The sequence below is a fragment of the Rhinopithecus roxellana genome, chromosome 16, assembly GCF_007565055.1.
Source record: "Rhinopithecus roxellana isolate Shanxi Qingling chromosome 16, ASM756505v1, whole genome shotgun sequence".
In the NCBI taxonomy this organism is placed as follows: domain Eukaryota; kingdom Metazoa; phylum Chordata; class Mammalia; order Primates; family Cercopithecidae; genus Rhinopithecus; species Rhinopithecus roxellana.
In genome coordinates, this window is record NC_044564.1 from 54,112,449 (window position 1) to 54,130,206 (window position 17,758).

At 41.2% G+C, this 17,758-nt stretch overlaps 1 protein-coding gene across 1 annotated transcript in view; it reads right to left on the bottom strand.

Moving 5' to 3' along the window:
* LOC104682262 (histone-arginine methyltransferase CARM1-like) overlaps positions 1–17,758 on the bottom strand; it is a gene marked incomplete at its 3' end in the record, with an annotated part of 174,201 nt that overhangs the window by 24,405 nt on the left and 132,038 nt on the right. Inside the window, 2 exon segments of the mRNA XM_030919179.1 lie at positions 12,223–12,313; positions 16,704–16,881. Of these exon segments, the coding sequence (XP_030775039.1) occupies positions 12,223–12,313; positions 16,704–16,881 (269 nt within the window).

A 17,758-nucleotide genomic window follows, 5' to 3' on the forward strand; every position in this document is an offset into this window, starting at 1 on the left:
CCAACGAGAGTCAAGCCTATGACTTTTGTTTAAACTGTGGCAAAGGAGAAGTGGTGATGGAACTATGAGTCTATAAATCTAGATTCTCTAGAAAATACATTGCTGCCATGAGGGGAAAGTTACCTAAGAATGGAGCCAAGCTGAGTGAGAGAGAGAGACCAGGATCCAATATAAGTGCCTTGAAATCCATTTATGTCTGAGAAGCTGAATCTATCCTTAGGTTTCAGATACATTAGTCAGAAATACTCTTTTTTCTTAACTGACTTCTTGTGTGACTTTTGGCCACTTAAAACAAAAAGTGTCTTAATTGAAAAAAATTAATGGGTCTTTATGAACTGTACTATGTACATATAATTCTGAGAGAATAGCTTTGCCTGGTTCAGTGAAGTCCTAGTTCTACCAGGACTGAACTAAATTGTTACAACCCATAACTGGGCCGGGGGATGGGAATACTGCATATCCCTGACAACACAAGTCAGGATGTATAAAAAAAGGCATGAACTTGATTGAGGCAGAATATCATAAAAGAGCCATGAGTTTGACAAACATTATGAAACAAGATAAATACAGAAATCAAGGCTTATCCTAAGAGCAAAAGCCAGATGAGTTCAAGAGCTGCAGATATAAACAGAGATGCAGAGGACATATCAAGAATGAGTACTAGGCAACTGAAAGATGATTAGAGACCAAGAAATCACTGAAATATGAATGGGATAAGGACGGGGGCACATGAAAATACTGACATGATTTTTCAGTTACGGTAATATTCCTATAAAAGTTCTTTCTCTGTGACATTTTGTGCTGTTTACTCGACTTCTGAAAAAAATTTGGTTATCTCGTATGCTAATTTGAAATATTTTTATTTGATCTTCATAGTATTTCTATGAACTAGCGACTATCAGGGTCAAATATACTTTTGGGAATGACCAGAAGGCCTAAAACTCTAACTATGCAAAAGAAACTTCAGTGGGAAATTTAGGTTGATGCATAATTAGGCTACGAACAAATCGTTCATTACCTTCACAGTAGACTTCAGCAGCTTGTCCACTCAGTAGAATGGATTTCTTTAAAAATAATATTTCTCAGTAGTACCATGGCCAACAAGGTATTTAGTAGACTCAGAGTAGAAAGGAACAAAAAGGGAGCTCTCATTGCCTGTGGCAATATTCTACATACATTTATCTTCCCTCATCCTTTGCAAACACAGACCTCCAATTTCTGTAAAAAACAACTGACTAGAGGCCATTCACCGCTGGGATCCCTGATTTCACTCAATTGGCTTTGCTCTGGTCAAGTATGACAGATGCATACTATCCATGCATAATACTCTGAAAAGGGAACTGGAAAATGTCGTTTGGTTCCTTAAGTGGTATATCGCCTTTTAAGTGCCATCCCAGATCTTTCTTACCTGTCTCTGGAAACCTCAGCCATGTGTTCTGCACCAACTGTGCCAAAGGATGGGCTCCTCTGACCTTGCATGGGCACAGTGCAACAATGTCTCACCCCAGGCCTGCACAATGTGCCTCTCTCCTCCTGCCCTGGGGCATCCCTGTTAACTTTGGGTATGAGATGCCATAAGACCCAGAAGGCTAGTTAATGTCGGCAGGATGTGTATTTGATAAATGAGGAGATAAAAGCCAGTATATAAATTCATTTATGTCCCTGTATAAACTATCCTGAGATGTACTTCATTTGATCTTTTGAAGATGGTCCTGAGAGAGCCAGCAATCTCTTGTTTAATACTAGGCGGTGGTCAGCATGGTGATAATAGCAGCAGCAGACTGTGCGAAGCAGCCGCTACCCCGACGCCGGCTGCAGTGGGGTACAGGAGTAGGTCGTGGGCCCTCAGGTACCCTGAGGTGGGCAGCCCCTGGAGCCTGTCCCTGGGAGCGCCCCCGGAACCTGCTGCCCTGAGAACCCACCCCTGGGAACCCCGGGAATGAGGCTGGGCCGAGCCACCCGCTGGAGGGAGAGCAGCGAGGTCAGGCAGAGAAAAGTGGGCAGAGAGGGTCCCCGAGGCAGAGCTGGGCCCAGGGCGGTGCCGCGCTTGCATGTGGAGCATGGGGCCCAGGCCCGAGACGTGGACCTGGGGCCCCGCTTCAGGGGCCCAGGGCAAGAAGTGGGAGTGGCACCCACTTCGAGGACCTGCCCAGTGACATGGCCACTGCACCCAACCCGCCGATGGCGCCAACTTCGTGCGCCTCTGGAAAAGGCTCTGTATGGGGCTGCCTGAGACCGTTATCTCCAGGACGTGCCCCACATTAAGGTAACCACCAAGCCAGGCAATCCTGATGGTCAGGCCTCGCGCCTGCCATCTGCTCCTGGAGGCGCCCCCTAACCCCAGGCATGGCCGTGAGCCGGCCAGGCTGTACTGAGGCAGGGGGCGTGTCCTGTTCATTGGAGAGTTTCAGCCCAGTGGGTGAACCAGACACACTGTTCAAAGGGACAGGAGTTAGCAAGCAGGAGGAGGGGAAGTCCCGGGGCTGCCCCTGAGCACTGGGGCCACAGGGAGAACTCGTGACATCACCTCTGCTCCAGACGCAGGCCTGGGCCCAGTGAGGACATGAAGCCCCCGCCCCAGGCTGCAAGGAAGCACCACCCGGGCTGCATGTTCCAGGGAACTGGTGGGACCTGGAGACAGGCCAGAGCCCCGCCCTTCCAAGTTGGATTAAGAACTTCTAGGGTGCAGGTGCAGCTGCAGCTGCTGTAGGGTGGCTGCAGACCCAGACATCTCTGCATTCTTGGGGGCCTAGGAGGATCCCCTTGCCCCCTGTAGGTTAGGAAGTTCCTGCTGCTGCTGCCTGGCTTCTCCCCGCTGTTGGTGTCCACTTCGATTTTCGGCTTAAGTTGGGGCTGAGTCCAGGCGCTGTTGCAGTCTGGCCAGGTGTGCACATGATTGCGGCAGTGCTGACATACCGGCCCCCTGCCCCTCGACCTCCTGCAGACTTTGGGCTCTGACAAACATGAAAGGGAGGCTTAGGGGTGGCTGAGGACAGCCTGGCACTGGCCTGCAGGCACCCCTTGGCATGAAGGCATGAACAGTGGCGGGAGGCAGACAGGCTCCTGGGCAGAAGGGGTTGGGTCCCCAGTGAAGCCTCATCTTCAAGCCAGGGAGGGTCTGAAACCTGAGGGCTGGGCGGCCAGTCACCCTGAGGGGAACTTGCGGTGCTTTTCCCTGGGCGGGCCCATAGCCACCTGTGGATCAATCAGCACGCACTTCCTCCCCTCTGAGTCCCATAAAAACCTGGAATTCAGCCAGACTAGAAGGGATCATGGTGAGACAACTGGTCAAACAGCTGCAGAGAGGAGCTACCCTCTCTGCTAAGAGAGCTGAACCCTCCTCCAGACACCCTGGCTACAGAGAGGAGCTACCCACTGTGGGTCTCCTCTGAACTGTTGTTTTTCTCAATAAAGCTCCTCATCGTTTTGCTCACCCTCCACTTGTCTGAATACCTCATTCTTCCTGTATGCAGGACAAGAACTCAGTACTCGCCATTCAGGGCTAAAAGAGCTGTGACACAAACATGGCTGAGGCACACCCTTTGCTCTCCATGTTGCAGGCAAAAAGAAGGAGAGAAGGGCTGCAGCCCTTTGGGGAGCCCAGACCTGGGAGCTCCTTGAGCCAAGTCTGTGACTCCCTCTTTGGAGCCCTGCAGTTCCTGGAAGGCTCTAAGTTTTTGGGCACTACTGTGTTCCCCAGTGCCAGCTGTGGAAGCTGCTTGTAGTGTGCCTTGTCCAGCTGTGGCCTTTCAGGGAGCCAGTGCCGCTGCTGGCAGCTGGGGCTATCTGTCCTGCAGCAGCAGCTGGCATGCCTGGCTATGCGCAAAGACCGGACCCCATGCTTGCTCACACACCCCTTGCTAATCCGCACCTGGCTTGCCCTTGGCATCCTGGGATCCAGGCTGGTAGTGTGAGCTGAACACAGCCTGCCAGACTGAGTAAGCAGAACAAAGCAAAACTCAGTCAAAGGTGCCACTGGCCACAGAGGTTTCTGGCTGGTGAAGCAACACCCCAATGATCTCGTAATGGTAATGCACTTTTGCACCAGCACTCTCCTCATTCCCTGCCTCATTCTTCTTTCTCCCAATTCTTGTTTCACTGGAAATACACTTCTTAATAAAGTTGTAGTATATAAGCTTCACCTATATACTCTGTTGCCCAGGCTGGAGTGCAGTGGTATAATCTCGGCTCACTTCAACCTCCGCCTCCCAGGTTCAAGTGATTCTCTCTGCCTCAGCCTCCCAAGTAACTGGGATTAGAGGTGTCTGCCACCACACCCAGCTAATTTTTGTTAGTAGAGATGGGGTTTCATCACGTTGGGCAGCCTGGTCTCAAACTCCAGACCTCAGGTGATCCGCCCACCTTGGCCTCCCAAAGTGCTGGGATTACAGGCGTAAGCCATTGAGCCGAGCCTTTCATCACAATTTCTAATGGTCTTGCTGATGGTTAATTAGGATGCAGTAAGGTAGAAGGTGAAACATTGGGCTTTATGGCAACCGTGTGCTTGAAATTTTGGAGCAATGATTATTACATGAATTGAGGAGTAAGCAAGCCTCTGTTGACAGCATTGCAAGCTTTGCAAAAAGAAAATTTTAATCTCAGAGCAGCAACTCCCAACTTAAGACACACTGTGAAATCCAGAGGGGCTTTCTAGCAGATTTAAAGAAATTCCTATCTCTATGGTGATCCAAGACCTGCTGTGCTGAAAATCATGTATAGAATTTGACAAGTAGAAGCCACATCTTTGGAACTGAAACTGCCCCATCCCCCTACTCCAAACAAGATAGTAAAATGGTAATAGTAGAAGAGCTGCAGAGGAGATTGGACATACACTCTTGACAGGTCTTATGTATTAAAATTGTGGCCTTGACAGGGAAATGGTAGGGCCCTGAGACCAGCGGTTGGGATGATTGGGTGGGGAAAGCAGAGAAGCCTGAAATCTTTCCAGTTCCCCTGAATCTTTCAAGCCAGCAGAGGCAGAATTCTTTCCCCTTTTACTAGAGGAAAACAGCCTTGCTTAAAGACTATGCAACAACTTCTCCAAGAGCCTTTGCCTTGAAAGATGATTTTATTCTCTTCGAGATCTGCCTCATGATCACTCATTGCCTTCAGGCTAATAGTTTCTCATTGCTGTCCGGCCAAAAACTCAAGCACAGCCAGAGCAGTAAACACAACTCCTATTCCAGAGGGAGATAATTTACATACCTAAAAAACTGCAGAAGCCAAATAGTATTTTCTGCTAAGAACTAGGAAATATTGTATTACAGTAGATTTTCAGTCCATAAAGAGAGCAGAATGTAAATGAGGAGAGAGTGTAACTCATTGAAATGGGGCACTCAAAGATTCAATGTTCTAACAAGACACCAGAAGTCCTAAAAGTCCATTGATGTCACTTTGAAACTTGGTCATCATGATGGCCTGCAGTCAATGAGGTTGAGATTTCAGAACTTCTGCTGCATTGAGGAAGGGGTCAGAAGGCTCAGGAACATGCAAATGCTAGATGGATTGACTATGGAATACGTAAGAACATTTAACCTGACTATTTTGTCAGAGCACAGGAAACTTTCCTTTTACAAGGTCATAGGGAAAAACTGGTTAGATAACAGTGGCATCTTTGAGAGCCTTAGAGTAGCTGTCCTTGGTAGATGAAAGATGGTGGTAGGTGATGTAGCCATTAAATTGTGCTCTGAATGAACACAATTTGAATGACATTTCAGAATGTCAGAGCAGGAAAGCAGTAATTATCTGGCCTAGGCAAGAATGGCATAATTACTGTGTAACAAGCTAGGGTAGAGTAGCAATCGGGCACCTTGACCTACAAGAACCTTTGGTGTTAATAGATCCTAGTGTTACTAGAGAAGTAAAACAGATGGAAAGTCAGCTAGGATAGTGCTCAATTTGTATAACAAAAAATGGCTAGCTCATGAGCAGAAGGATGATGTCAGCTGTCACAATGGAAATATTAAGTCCTTCACCCAAATTCCAGATCCAAGTGGTCCAGAATTAAGTAGAGTCCCAGTCCTCTTGAGGAAGGACTCTCACTGCCACCACAAGCACACACAGTAAACATTCCTCACTCCTTCTCCAGAGAGACCTGGGTTTCTATGACAAAGCAACCATGGCGAAGGAAGGATACCTCGATTTTTTGAGAAATGTTAGATAAGGAGTTTGAGCTTATATTGATACAAAAAAATCTAAAATGCCTCTGGTTAGTGAAGGCTATGGAGGATAGGTAGTAAGTGGAGTTTTGGACCAAGTCCATCTCACAGTGTATCCACTTGTTTCATGCAAACCCTATGATTATTTTCCTGGTCCCTGAATATGTAATTGGGATAGATATATTCAGCATCTGGAAGAACCCTACACCATGCATAACCTGGCCCATGAAGAAAGGGCTACTATGGTAGAAAAGTACAAGTAGAGGATCCATCCCTGAAATTTCATCATCTTCAGGTAGGTAAAATTATCTTCTTCAATTTATGGATTGAAATTAATCTCAGAGAGATTAAATTAACTTGGCTAAGGCTTTACAGTTGGTAATTGCCAGAACCAAGAATTAAACATAGTTCCATCTGGATCTAGAGTCTGAGTCATCTGGCTTTTAACTACTACCTATTTTGTTTATGCTTTTATGTTCTATAACTGTAATAAATGTAATAAAACAGTCTAGTTTAGTCTCAAGCTTCTTGACAATATTTGGCTACACCTCTTAATTGATCCTATGTATATATTTTTCTTCATATGAGAACCCATTTAAAATTGTATCTATAGGCTTTGGCAAAAAACCCCTGAGCTAATTATTTTCAATAGTGCCAGAGGTACCTATCACATTAAGAAGAACTACAGTTGGGCATGACGATTCTTTATGATGAGCCTTACTCTCAGGAGATACTTCCCATCACCTTAATTAATGGGGCCCAAGAAATCATCATACAAAAGAAAATTATTAATTTTATAGGTGACTGCTACTAGCATCAGAATGTAGTAATTTGGTCTACTAAGAGAGAGTCTCATAATTGGTTATTTGGAAAGGATAAAGTTATATGGTTATTGCAGACTATATACTAAGATGAATTTCAGAGTTAAATGCAAAATTTAAAAAATGTCACATGGAAAAGTAAAAACTTTAAAAAAGGAAGTTAATACCAAATTCATGGGGGGGGGGCTAAAAATTACAAAGGAAGATAAAGAAACAATAAAAGATAATTATTGGTAGATCCAGCTACATAAAAAGTTGAAGTTGTTTTGTGGTCAAAACTATCACAAATAAAATTACAAGGCAAGCTGGAAATTCTGAAGAAAATACGACAGTCTTAATGTCCTTAATATAGACAGAATTTTTACAAATCAATGCATTCATCTTCTAATCATCAAAAATGTCTTCAGCAACTATCGTTAGCCAGGTTAGATGACAGGGCTATAGAAGTAAACGAAGCAGCCACACTTAGGGAACTTGCAGTCTCATGGGGGAGATAGACAATAAATAAGTAAAAACATACAACATGGTATATGGTGATAAATGCTATAGAGAAAAATGAGTTGAGAAGTGTGGTACAGGCTTGCAGGAGGAAAGAGACTGCAGTTTGTAATTAATAGAAGGCTTCTCTGGGACGGTGGCATGTGAGCAAAGACCTGCAGGAGGTGAGAAAAGCCACTGGATTGTCTGTGTCTTGGGCAGAGCGAATGTCAGGGAGGCAGGAGCATGCCTGGTTTGTTCCGGGGAAGCAAGGAGGCCAGCCAGTGAGGCCAGAGGGGAGAGAGAGTAAGAGAGGAAGTAGCAGGAGACAGAGTCAGAGGGGTAGCAGGGTAGGATCTAGATCATATACGGTCTTCCCAACTATTATGAGAACTTGGGCTTTCACTATGCAGAAACAGGGAAGCCACTAAAAGACTTTATGCAGTGAAATAATATAATCTGAATTATGTTTCATCAAGAGCATGGTTGTGGTTTAAAAAGACGATTTAAGTTAGAAGGCTATTGCCAAGACTGTAGTAGACACAAGGGTGTTTTGTTTTGCAAAGGTGGGCAGTGCAGAGATGGTGAGGATCAGTAGCTTACATTTAAGCATGTTAATTTTGAGATGCCCAATAGACATCCAAGTGTAGTTGTCAACAGCCAGTTGGACATCCAAGTCTGTGGTTCTGGGCAGAGGTCTGGGCTGGAGTTCTAACTATGTGAGTTGTAGACAGAAAGACGGTATTTATAGCCAAGAGACAGAATGAGATCAAGTAAGACAGTGAGTGTTGACAGAAAGGGGAAGACATGTAAGAAAGAAACCTGGAGTCACTCCAATGTTAAAGATTTGGGCCATGAGGAAGAATCAGCAAAGGAGACTGAGAAGTAGGGGCCAGAAAGGTAGGAGAAAAACCAGGTTCAGGCTTGAGAAGTGGAGCAAAGAGAGAGTCAACTGTGTCAAGTGCAGATAATAAGAAAATCAGGTGAGGACTGAAAACTGACTGCATCTGATGATCTTGTTTAGCCAATTAGTTGTTCCTTCATCTCTCAGCTGAGAGATCTCACCCAAACTTATTTTTTGCACCACTCCCCAGCGTACATATCCACTTCTTTGCTTCTTCTGACAGAAATCATGCAAGCATTCACCACCTGTTTCCTGGATCAAAGCAACAAGAGACCCAAATGCCAGTTGACTAATGCAGAAACCTTACAAAGGGAGAGGAATTAGAAGGAAAGCAAAGGCTGTGAATTTTGATAACTATATATTTTTTAAAATATTTTTGTGTTTGTTGACTAAAAATAATCGTTCAAATGCACCAGCTATCAAAGAAATACAGATTAAAAATAAACGGGCCACCATTTTTTTTGCAAATCAAATTGGCATTTTAAAAAGCATATCCCGTATGGGCAAGACTTAGCAGACATTCCCAAATACCACTGGTGGAAGTGTTAATTGGTAAAACTTTTCTAGAGGGCAATTTGGCAATATATAAGAATAATTTTTTATAAGTTCCTTCTTCACATTTTTTGGTCCAGTAATTCTGCTTTTAGCAATTTATCATATGGAAATAATCAGAACGTACACCAAAATTTATATGAAAGGATGTTCACTTTAGTGTTGTGTCTTATAGAATTTAGGATATATAATTCTATAGGATTCTATATTCTTATAGAATATTGAAACCTTGGTGTGGTTTGTTATGGAATCTATAGGACTAAAATGGCAATTAAAATAATTTAATACTCAACATTGAAAACTGAGTTAATAAATTATGAGTCACAAAAGAAATACTCTTCAGTCAAATGTATGTAGACGATGTGAGAACATGTCAACAAAGCATTGTGAAAGTAAAAAAAACAAAAAACAAAAAACAAGCTATAAAATGGTACTTATGATTCTGTTTTTGTAAAGAAAGGATAGAAAAACTGGAACTATATCACCTAAAATCTTAATAATTATTTTCATGCATGTTTGGGCATACTGAAGTTTTTATTCATTCAGAGACATTTACTGAGAGCCTACCCTGTGGCAGGCAGTGTTCTGGGTGCTTGGGATACATCCAGTGGAAACTGACAGCATTGCTGACCTTCCAGTGCTTACATTTTATCAAGAGGGATACAGACCATAGATAATAATAGGAACAGGTTATATATCTTTTAGGATGCTGTAACTGTTACAGAAAAAATATAGAATTGAAAAAGAAGGGTTGGGCATGGCATGGGTGCAATTTAAAATAGATGGTCAGGGTAAATCTCATTGAGAAGGTGGCATTTGACAAAGACTTTATGGAGTTAAAGGAATTGACCATATGAACATTGAGGAAAAAGTATTCAAAGGAAAAAACAAAACAAAACAAAAAAACCCTGCAAACGCAAAGGCCCTAACTTAGGAGCATGCCTGATGTGTCTGAGAATCAGCACACAGGCCTGTGAAGCAGGACCCAAATGAACATGGCAGTAGGAAATGAGGCTAGAGAGTAACTGGGAGCCAGACTATGGAGAAGCTCCTGCGAGGCTTTGGCTCTGCTGAGAATAGATAGGTAAGAAGCTATTGCAGTAATCTAGATGAGAGATGATGGTGTTGAGAAAAAGAGGAAACAGTGAATATAATAAAAATTGGTGTGATTCTGGATAGATTTTGAAAGTAGAACCAATATAATTACTTGATGGTTTGGATTCAGGAGATAAAGAGAGGCCTTCAAAGTTCTTGGCTTAAATGATGGAGAGGATAAAGTTATCAATTGAGACAGAAAAACTACCAGTACAGCAGGTTTTGGGTAGAAATTGGGAGATCAGAAGTTGAATTTTGCACATGGTAAATTTCTGCAAGGGGGGAACATCCAGGAGGACGTTTGCTAGGAAAAAACCATGTTTGGAAGATATGTCTGCACTGGAGAGGGACACTTGGGAACCATTAGCCTATGGATGGTATTTGTAGTTACGAGAATGGGTGAGCTCACCAAGGGAGCCTGCACAGAGAAGAGGTCCAAACACTGCATCCTGGGGCAGTCCAACATCAGGGGCTTATGAAGACAAGTAACAATGATAGCTGGTTGAGAAAGTGTCAGCAAGGGAGGAGAAAAATCAAAAGATCATGAAGCAAAAAAAGTGTTTCAAATGATGCCAGTAAATTAGATAAGTTGAAAAGTGAGAGCTGATCACTGGAATTAGCAATGTGGAGGTCAGGGCACTGGTGACCTCAAAAAGAGTGGTTTTGGAGAAATGACTCCAGTGAGAAATAGAAGGGGGGAGTTGGACACTGAGTATAGACAACCCTTCTGAGGAATTTTGCTGAAAGGGGCTTAGAGAGTTGGCCATGGCTGACTGGGAAAGCGACATCTAGAGAAGATGATGTTTTCATTTTTGTTTCTGTTTTTCATTTTTAGATGCAACAAATAGCAGCATGTTGGTATGTGGTGGAAAACTGAGCCAAACCGCTGTGATCATTAATATACTCAAGTTAGTAAGATGGCAGCAGATAGTATGATTGGAAGGTCACACAAGGACTGCCTGGACGACAAACCTCTAGTTCGTTGGTCTGGTCTATTCTGCTGCTTAAAATTCGTAACCCTTTCATCTCTGCATTTCCTCAGGAGATCATAATAAAAATGTAATCATTTAGGGTCAGCATAATCTCACAGAGCAATGATTATTAAGGTAAAAGCTCCCCCACCATTCCCCTGCCCCACCCGACACATATATACACCAAGAAGCCATTCACCCCCATGGGAAAGCTTGTGGCTTAGAATCTCAGAATTGCAGATTCAACAAAACCACAAAATGCTCTGAATCTGTGCTAGGAAAGCCTATTTTGCCAAAAAAATAGAAAGGAAAAGCCATTTGACCCCACTCCTCAAAGAGCTTAGTAGCCCTGGAAACCAAAGTACCTCTTATTTGCTGTCCCTTCTCTATGATTACAAAGAGAAAAGCCCAGAAATCAACTTTGGACCTCTTTGTATCATAAGGCCCTGTATACCTCAGACCATAGTCAAACCTTAAATTTGAGGATCCTGAACCTCATGCAGGACATGCCTGTGCTCCCACACATGTAACATTCCGACACAGATGATATCTGCTCTCTTTCTCCCTCCCATTCTCTTTCCTTCCTTCTTCTTGTAAAAACCAGTTCTCAGAAAGGAATCCCGGAAGCAATGGTGGTTTAAAACTGGCAGGAGCTTTTGTATCAGTTCCCATTTTGCACATAAAGAAACTCAGTCTCAGAGGGGTGAAGTGGGCCCAAAAGCCAACTGCCAATTAAAACTCCATAAAGGTTTGATCAACTCATTTATCAGGTGTACTGACTGATATGTTCTCTGTCAAAGTCAAGTCCTAACAGAAACCATTGCCCAGAGTCAAAGAAGTGGATGGTGAAAAATGGATGGTGAACGGCAGCAAGCAGGGGAGGATGTTGTTTTAGCAGTAGGATAGCTTTTCGGATGTTTGATATTGCATGAACAGCTCCTTGATTCACCTGTCTCTGATTTATGAGTAGTGGTCTCAACTGGTGGTGATCCTGCAAGGGGACATTTGGCAATGTCTGGAGGGCATTTGTGGTTGTCACAACTCTGGGGGGAAGATGTGACTAACATCTAGTAGGTAGAGACCAGGGATGCTGCTAAACATTCTACAGTGTACAGGATAGGTGCCTCACTGCTGCCGCCCCGCCTCCCCCCACCCAACAACACACATATGACCCCAAATAGCAATAGTTTTAAAAACTCTGGTTTCCTTTGAAGGGAAAGGAAGGGAGGAAAAAAGAACATTACCAAAAATTGGCTCTGGAGAAGTGTTCCACATAGAGCTGTTCATCAGAAAAAGGGGCCAAGTGGATGTCGCTGAATGTCAGGAACATCATTCCTAATGAGCAAAACACAACAGACCCAGAAGTCAGCTTCTATTGCTTTCTGATTGAAGGCTATACTCATCTGCCACCTGAGACCAATTCCATTCTTTTGCTTCAGTTATGACATGACAGGACAAAATATAATTTTGTCTCAATGCAAGTATACAAAATTAGGCAGAAGAGTAGAGGGGCTATAGAAAAGAGTATCAAAGCAAGTCACAAAGCAATACAATGATAAAAGCTTGCAGAGACTTCGGCAAGCCTTTCAACCTGGCAGTTGCCTTCTCAGTTACTGGCTTTTTTCCCCTTTCTGTTTGTCCTGTGAATTCTGGATTTATTTATTTATTTATTTATTTATTTATTTATTTATTTATTTATTTATTCTCTTATTTATTGTAACAATAATTTAGCTTTAAAAACAATCAAAATCCCATCCTCCCATCACATTATTATTCTCATTCTCGGACTTTGTCCATGGAGAATCAGATCGACCACCTGTCTTCTTAGGTGCTTTTGGGATTTATGTTTTTATGGATGCTCGCCAATCTTCACGCTGGGAAATACACATTTGTGCTATTTCTTGGCATCCACAATCACTACAGGAAAGGTAGATTCTTCAGTGGGCAAATGAGCACCTAGATTGGCATGCCTGAAGTTGGGCCTTTCTGAGTAGGCAGACCTGATGATCAGCATTGTTACTCTTGCAATTTTAGGGAAAATCTTTTTATAGCCATTTATTAAATTGCACATGAAAGAAAGAGGAACTATTAACTATATTTCAGAAATAAGGCTGACTTAAGACACCAGAGACGCTGTCATAAAAACAACAAAAATAGCTAAAATTTCTCAGTTATGATGACCCTGTCGTGTACTTTTCCAAGGGTTTCCCGTGCATTAATTTATATAATTCTCATACCAAGATAAAGTGGGTTCTATTATTATGCCCATTTTATAAACAGGAAAACAGAGAAATTTAAGTTACTTGGTATCACAGAGTTAACAAATAGAGCAAAATCCAGGGAGTGGAATCTCATCTGATAGTCAGTGCCCCATCCTTAAACTATGTGGCTTTCCATATCTGTTAAAACAGGTTATTTTATTTGGGGTATTTTCAGAAGTGGTCAGGGGCAAAGCATGATCATAACCTAATTCATATGTCCCCATCTAAATCTCAGGCATTGGTATCAAAACAATAATGATTGCTTGGTGGTTTTTCAATTTCAAGATGATAGAAGGATATTAAATAACCTCAGAGAAGTAATATGTATCACTGCTTGTGTAAACTTGGGAAGATTAGAGGATGATGTTATGAGCCTCAACCTAATAGGAATTCCAAGAATGTCTGATAAAATGGAGGGGAGAAAATTAAATGTAAAATATTTTGAAAATTCCAAGAACAGAAGAAAATCAGCCTCCTGATTAAACATATTCACTGAATTTCCAGCACAGGAACTTAAAAAAGATTCTCACTAGAACACTAAAATAAAGAGAAGATACTAAAAGCATCTAGAGGGGAAAACGTTGTTACTCTAAAGGAGCAGGAGTCAGAATGGTACTGACTTCTCAATAGCAAGGTTTGCAGACAGAAACCAAACACAAAAACCAAAACACAAGCTTTAAAAATATTGATTAAAAATTGTTTTTAAGTTAAATTCTTGACCAAATAATAGCACAAGGACTTGATAAAAAGTAACTCCTCAAGCTCCTTTTCTGCAGAAGCTGGTAGAGAATATCCTTCGCTGAAATGACGTCGTAAATCAACAAAGAGGAAGACAAAAGGATGATGATGGAAAGTCAAAGTATGGCTGTCATGCAATGGGGCTGGAGAACACTCAGTTCATGTTGCTAGAGAAGGCCAGAGGACTACTGAATAGAGGAGAACAACAGAGGAACACATATTGATGGCATCTGTCAGATCTATTGGAGCATAGAAACACTTAACCATGAATATATAAAAGCTAAGCTAATAAAAGAAACCAAGACAATTAACTCCGGGAAAAACAAAAGATTATATGAGAAAACATACATAAATATACAGCATCTACTCTACCATCTGACTCAGTATTCAACAATAGCTACATTACATCATAACACTGTAAACGTTGATTCTTGATTTAACCAAATAATGATCTAGGCCTGTATTTCTTTATGCTAAATTCTGAGATCTGAAAAGCAACAGAATTTTATAAGTTTGCAGCAGCATCATTTGATGGCAAAACCTGACCTGAACTAACATGAGAGTTTATTTGTAGTCTTTATTTATTCCACTTGGTATCAATATTCTTATGTTTCATTGCAGGAATATAATGTGTTTCATTACAGAGTGTTGCCTCAGATCCCACTGGGAGAATTAAGTAGTACATGGTATGTGATCATATTAACTTTCAAAAGTCCTTCAGATTCTGAATTCTGAAACATATCGGGCCCTAAGGGTTGGGATAAAGGAACTGAGGACCTATCTAAATACATTGAGAGGATGGGGGTGGGGTAGGTGCATCAGGAAGGAAGGAGCTGCTATTCAGGAAAGCTGAATTCTCAAGCAGAGGGTGATGAGAATAGCAATGTAATCATCTTAGATAGGAATATGTAGGTAAATAATAGAAGAAACAACAGATAGAGTTGAGAGCAGTTGCCTTTGGGGAGCAGTCTGATGATAGAAAGAGGTGTGGCAGAAGGCTACTATTTTTCATTATAAGCCTTTTTATTATTAATTGATGTTTTAAACTATGTGTTATTTTGATGGAATATATAAATAATTAGAAAAAAATCAATCACCCTTCCCTGAGGAAGACATAGCCTAGAAAGCCAATAAAATCAGTATTCATTTCTACTTGTCTAGTTAAAGATATATAGCCCAGTATAAAATGTCATATTCATTTCAAATATCCAGGGAAGATACCTAGATATTATCTAAATACTGAGCTTAAGAGGGGCTCAGGTGATACATGTTAATTAACTACATTATAAATCTCATCATATAGAAGCACCTAACCATCTTGAAAAAGTCCAGGAAAAAAAACCATACAAATTCTTCCTGGGGGCATTGAGGAGGAAATCCAAGCCACTTTGTACCTTCACTTTCATCTCCCACAGTTCAATTTTATCGCATACACACAAGGCTTCCAAGAGCATCCTGAGCTGTTTTACAGCAAGATTGCTAATGAAATTCTTGACTCAGGTATACTTTGCCTGAGCTTATTTATTTATTTATACATGAATTTTCTTTCACTGCCTATTTCTGAATTTTGAAGCATGTAGGAAATTATAAACTTCAAACTTCACTTAAATGCATGTTGGTATGTATGAGTTGCACGGTTGTTCACTATTTTGTTTTCACTGAACATCAAGATAGGGAGCTACAACATTGGTAATTTAGATAAATACAATTGGGGTAAGGAGCTGAAATTCTCATAAGATGCAACTTAAAATTGGCCAGTTATCACCCATGTCTTAATTGGAAACACCTGCTGTTGGAATGGGTCTCCTTTCTCTGGTGAAGAGTGGAAAGCCAGTGTGTGTGCCAAAGTCATGAGTGTAGGCTTCAGGGTCAGATGGATGTAGGCTCAAATTCTTGGCCTGCCAATTGTTAGATGTTTGTTCTTGCCAAGTTACTTTTCCTCATTGAGTCTCAGTTTTCTCTTTATAAAATGGGATCATAACAATGCCCTCCACTAACCCAGGTCTCGATCATACACTATTGACATTTTGGGCTGATAATTCTTTGATGTAGGGGACTGTCCTGTGCATCAAAGGATGCTTCACAGTATGTTTGCCCCTATTCACTAGATGCCAGTACCCCAGCCCCTGCTGCCATTGTGACAACCAGTATCTCCAGATATTGTCAAATGTCCCTGGGGAAGGTTGCAAAGTTAGCTTCGAGGCTAACCCCCCAAATAAATTGAAAACCTTCACCATTCAGACTTTATAAGGATTTTATAAAATAACTTATTCAAATTGCTTAGCACATGCAGTCGCTTGGAAAGCACAAAAAGCATATTGGATTTAATATTATCTTGACTGTGTAGTGATCATAGACAGAGAGAGAAATACAGTAGGGAAAAAAATTGTCAAAAAGAACAAGCAGACCCCAGAGAGTTCCTCACATTATAGAAGGCCAACACTTGAAAGGACATTAGAGATTATATGTAATAATATCATTTTACAGATGATCATTTTACAGTTCATTAAGGAACAAAGGGATTGAACTAGGACAAAAAACACAAAACTCATCCCTGGCTCTCTATACCATGTTGAATACTGTGCAGCATACCTGTGTTCTTATGATTGGAGACTAGTTAATTTGTCATGGAAGAATGAGATGAGAAAAACAAATAATTGAGTACAATAGAAATGCTTTTACAGAGAAGTCAGACTGTTTTTTAAATCAAGAATGGGCCAACTTACCATTTGATTTTAGCCAGTTTTTGGAATGAAGATAACTCTCTAGCATCCGTTCATTGAACAGCATGTATCCCATTGGTTCAGAAATGATCACATCTACAGCCTCAGGAAGTGAGATGTCTTCAGCTTTTCCTGGCAAAACAATGATCTTGTCTGAAAGGTGATTGTTTTTCACTAGCATCTGAAAAAGATAAAATGGGGTGCCAGAACTGTTGTTATTCAGGATCTTATGAAAAATGAGTTTTATCGATTAAGGGCTGAGAATGTGACAGGAAGGAGGAAGAAGTAACATTTGTTTCTAGAAACACTTTGAAAGAAAAATAACTCATTTGTCTTACTATACAAAAATTGCATGTTTAATACATATAATTTTGGAAAAGATCCAGATATAAAACAAACAAAACACCTACAATCCTAATAATAACTATTAATATTTTGATGCATTCTCTTCTAGACTCTACACAAACATACACATATATGTGTATGTATGCCAGTATATGTGGTCTGTGTATGTGTGTGTGTATATATATTTATATATAGATTTACATATAGATTTATATATTTATACATTTATATATTTTTTATATATATAGGGGGATTTTTTAAAATTCATGGCTTCAGCTTATTTCCTATTGTTCTACTTGCAATACAGATGCCAAACAACTCTGTACAATGATCTTCCATAGATTAATTATCTTTTTTGTTTTGCTTAGTTTTGAGATAGGGTCTTAGTTTGTAGCCCAGAGTGGAGTGCAGTGGTGTGATCATGGCTCACTGCAGCCTTGACCTCCTGGGCTCGAGTGATCCTGCCACCTCAGCCTCCCAAAGTGCTAGGATTACAGGTGTGAGCCACTGCACACAGGCCAATGATCTTGATCCTTATTAAATTTTTCCTTGGTCTTTTGATGTCAAAAATAAATACCATGATTACTGACCTTTCTTTAGGAGTACATTTTTACAGTCATGTATTAATTTTCTTTGATGTCTTTTATATTTTATTTAATAAACTTAAACTCTTTCAAAAGAGGCACCCTGAAGAGAAATACATTTACTATGTT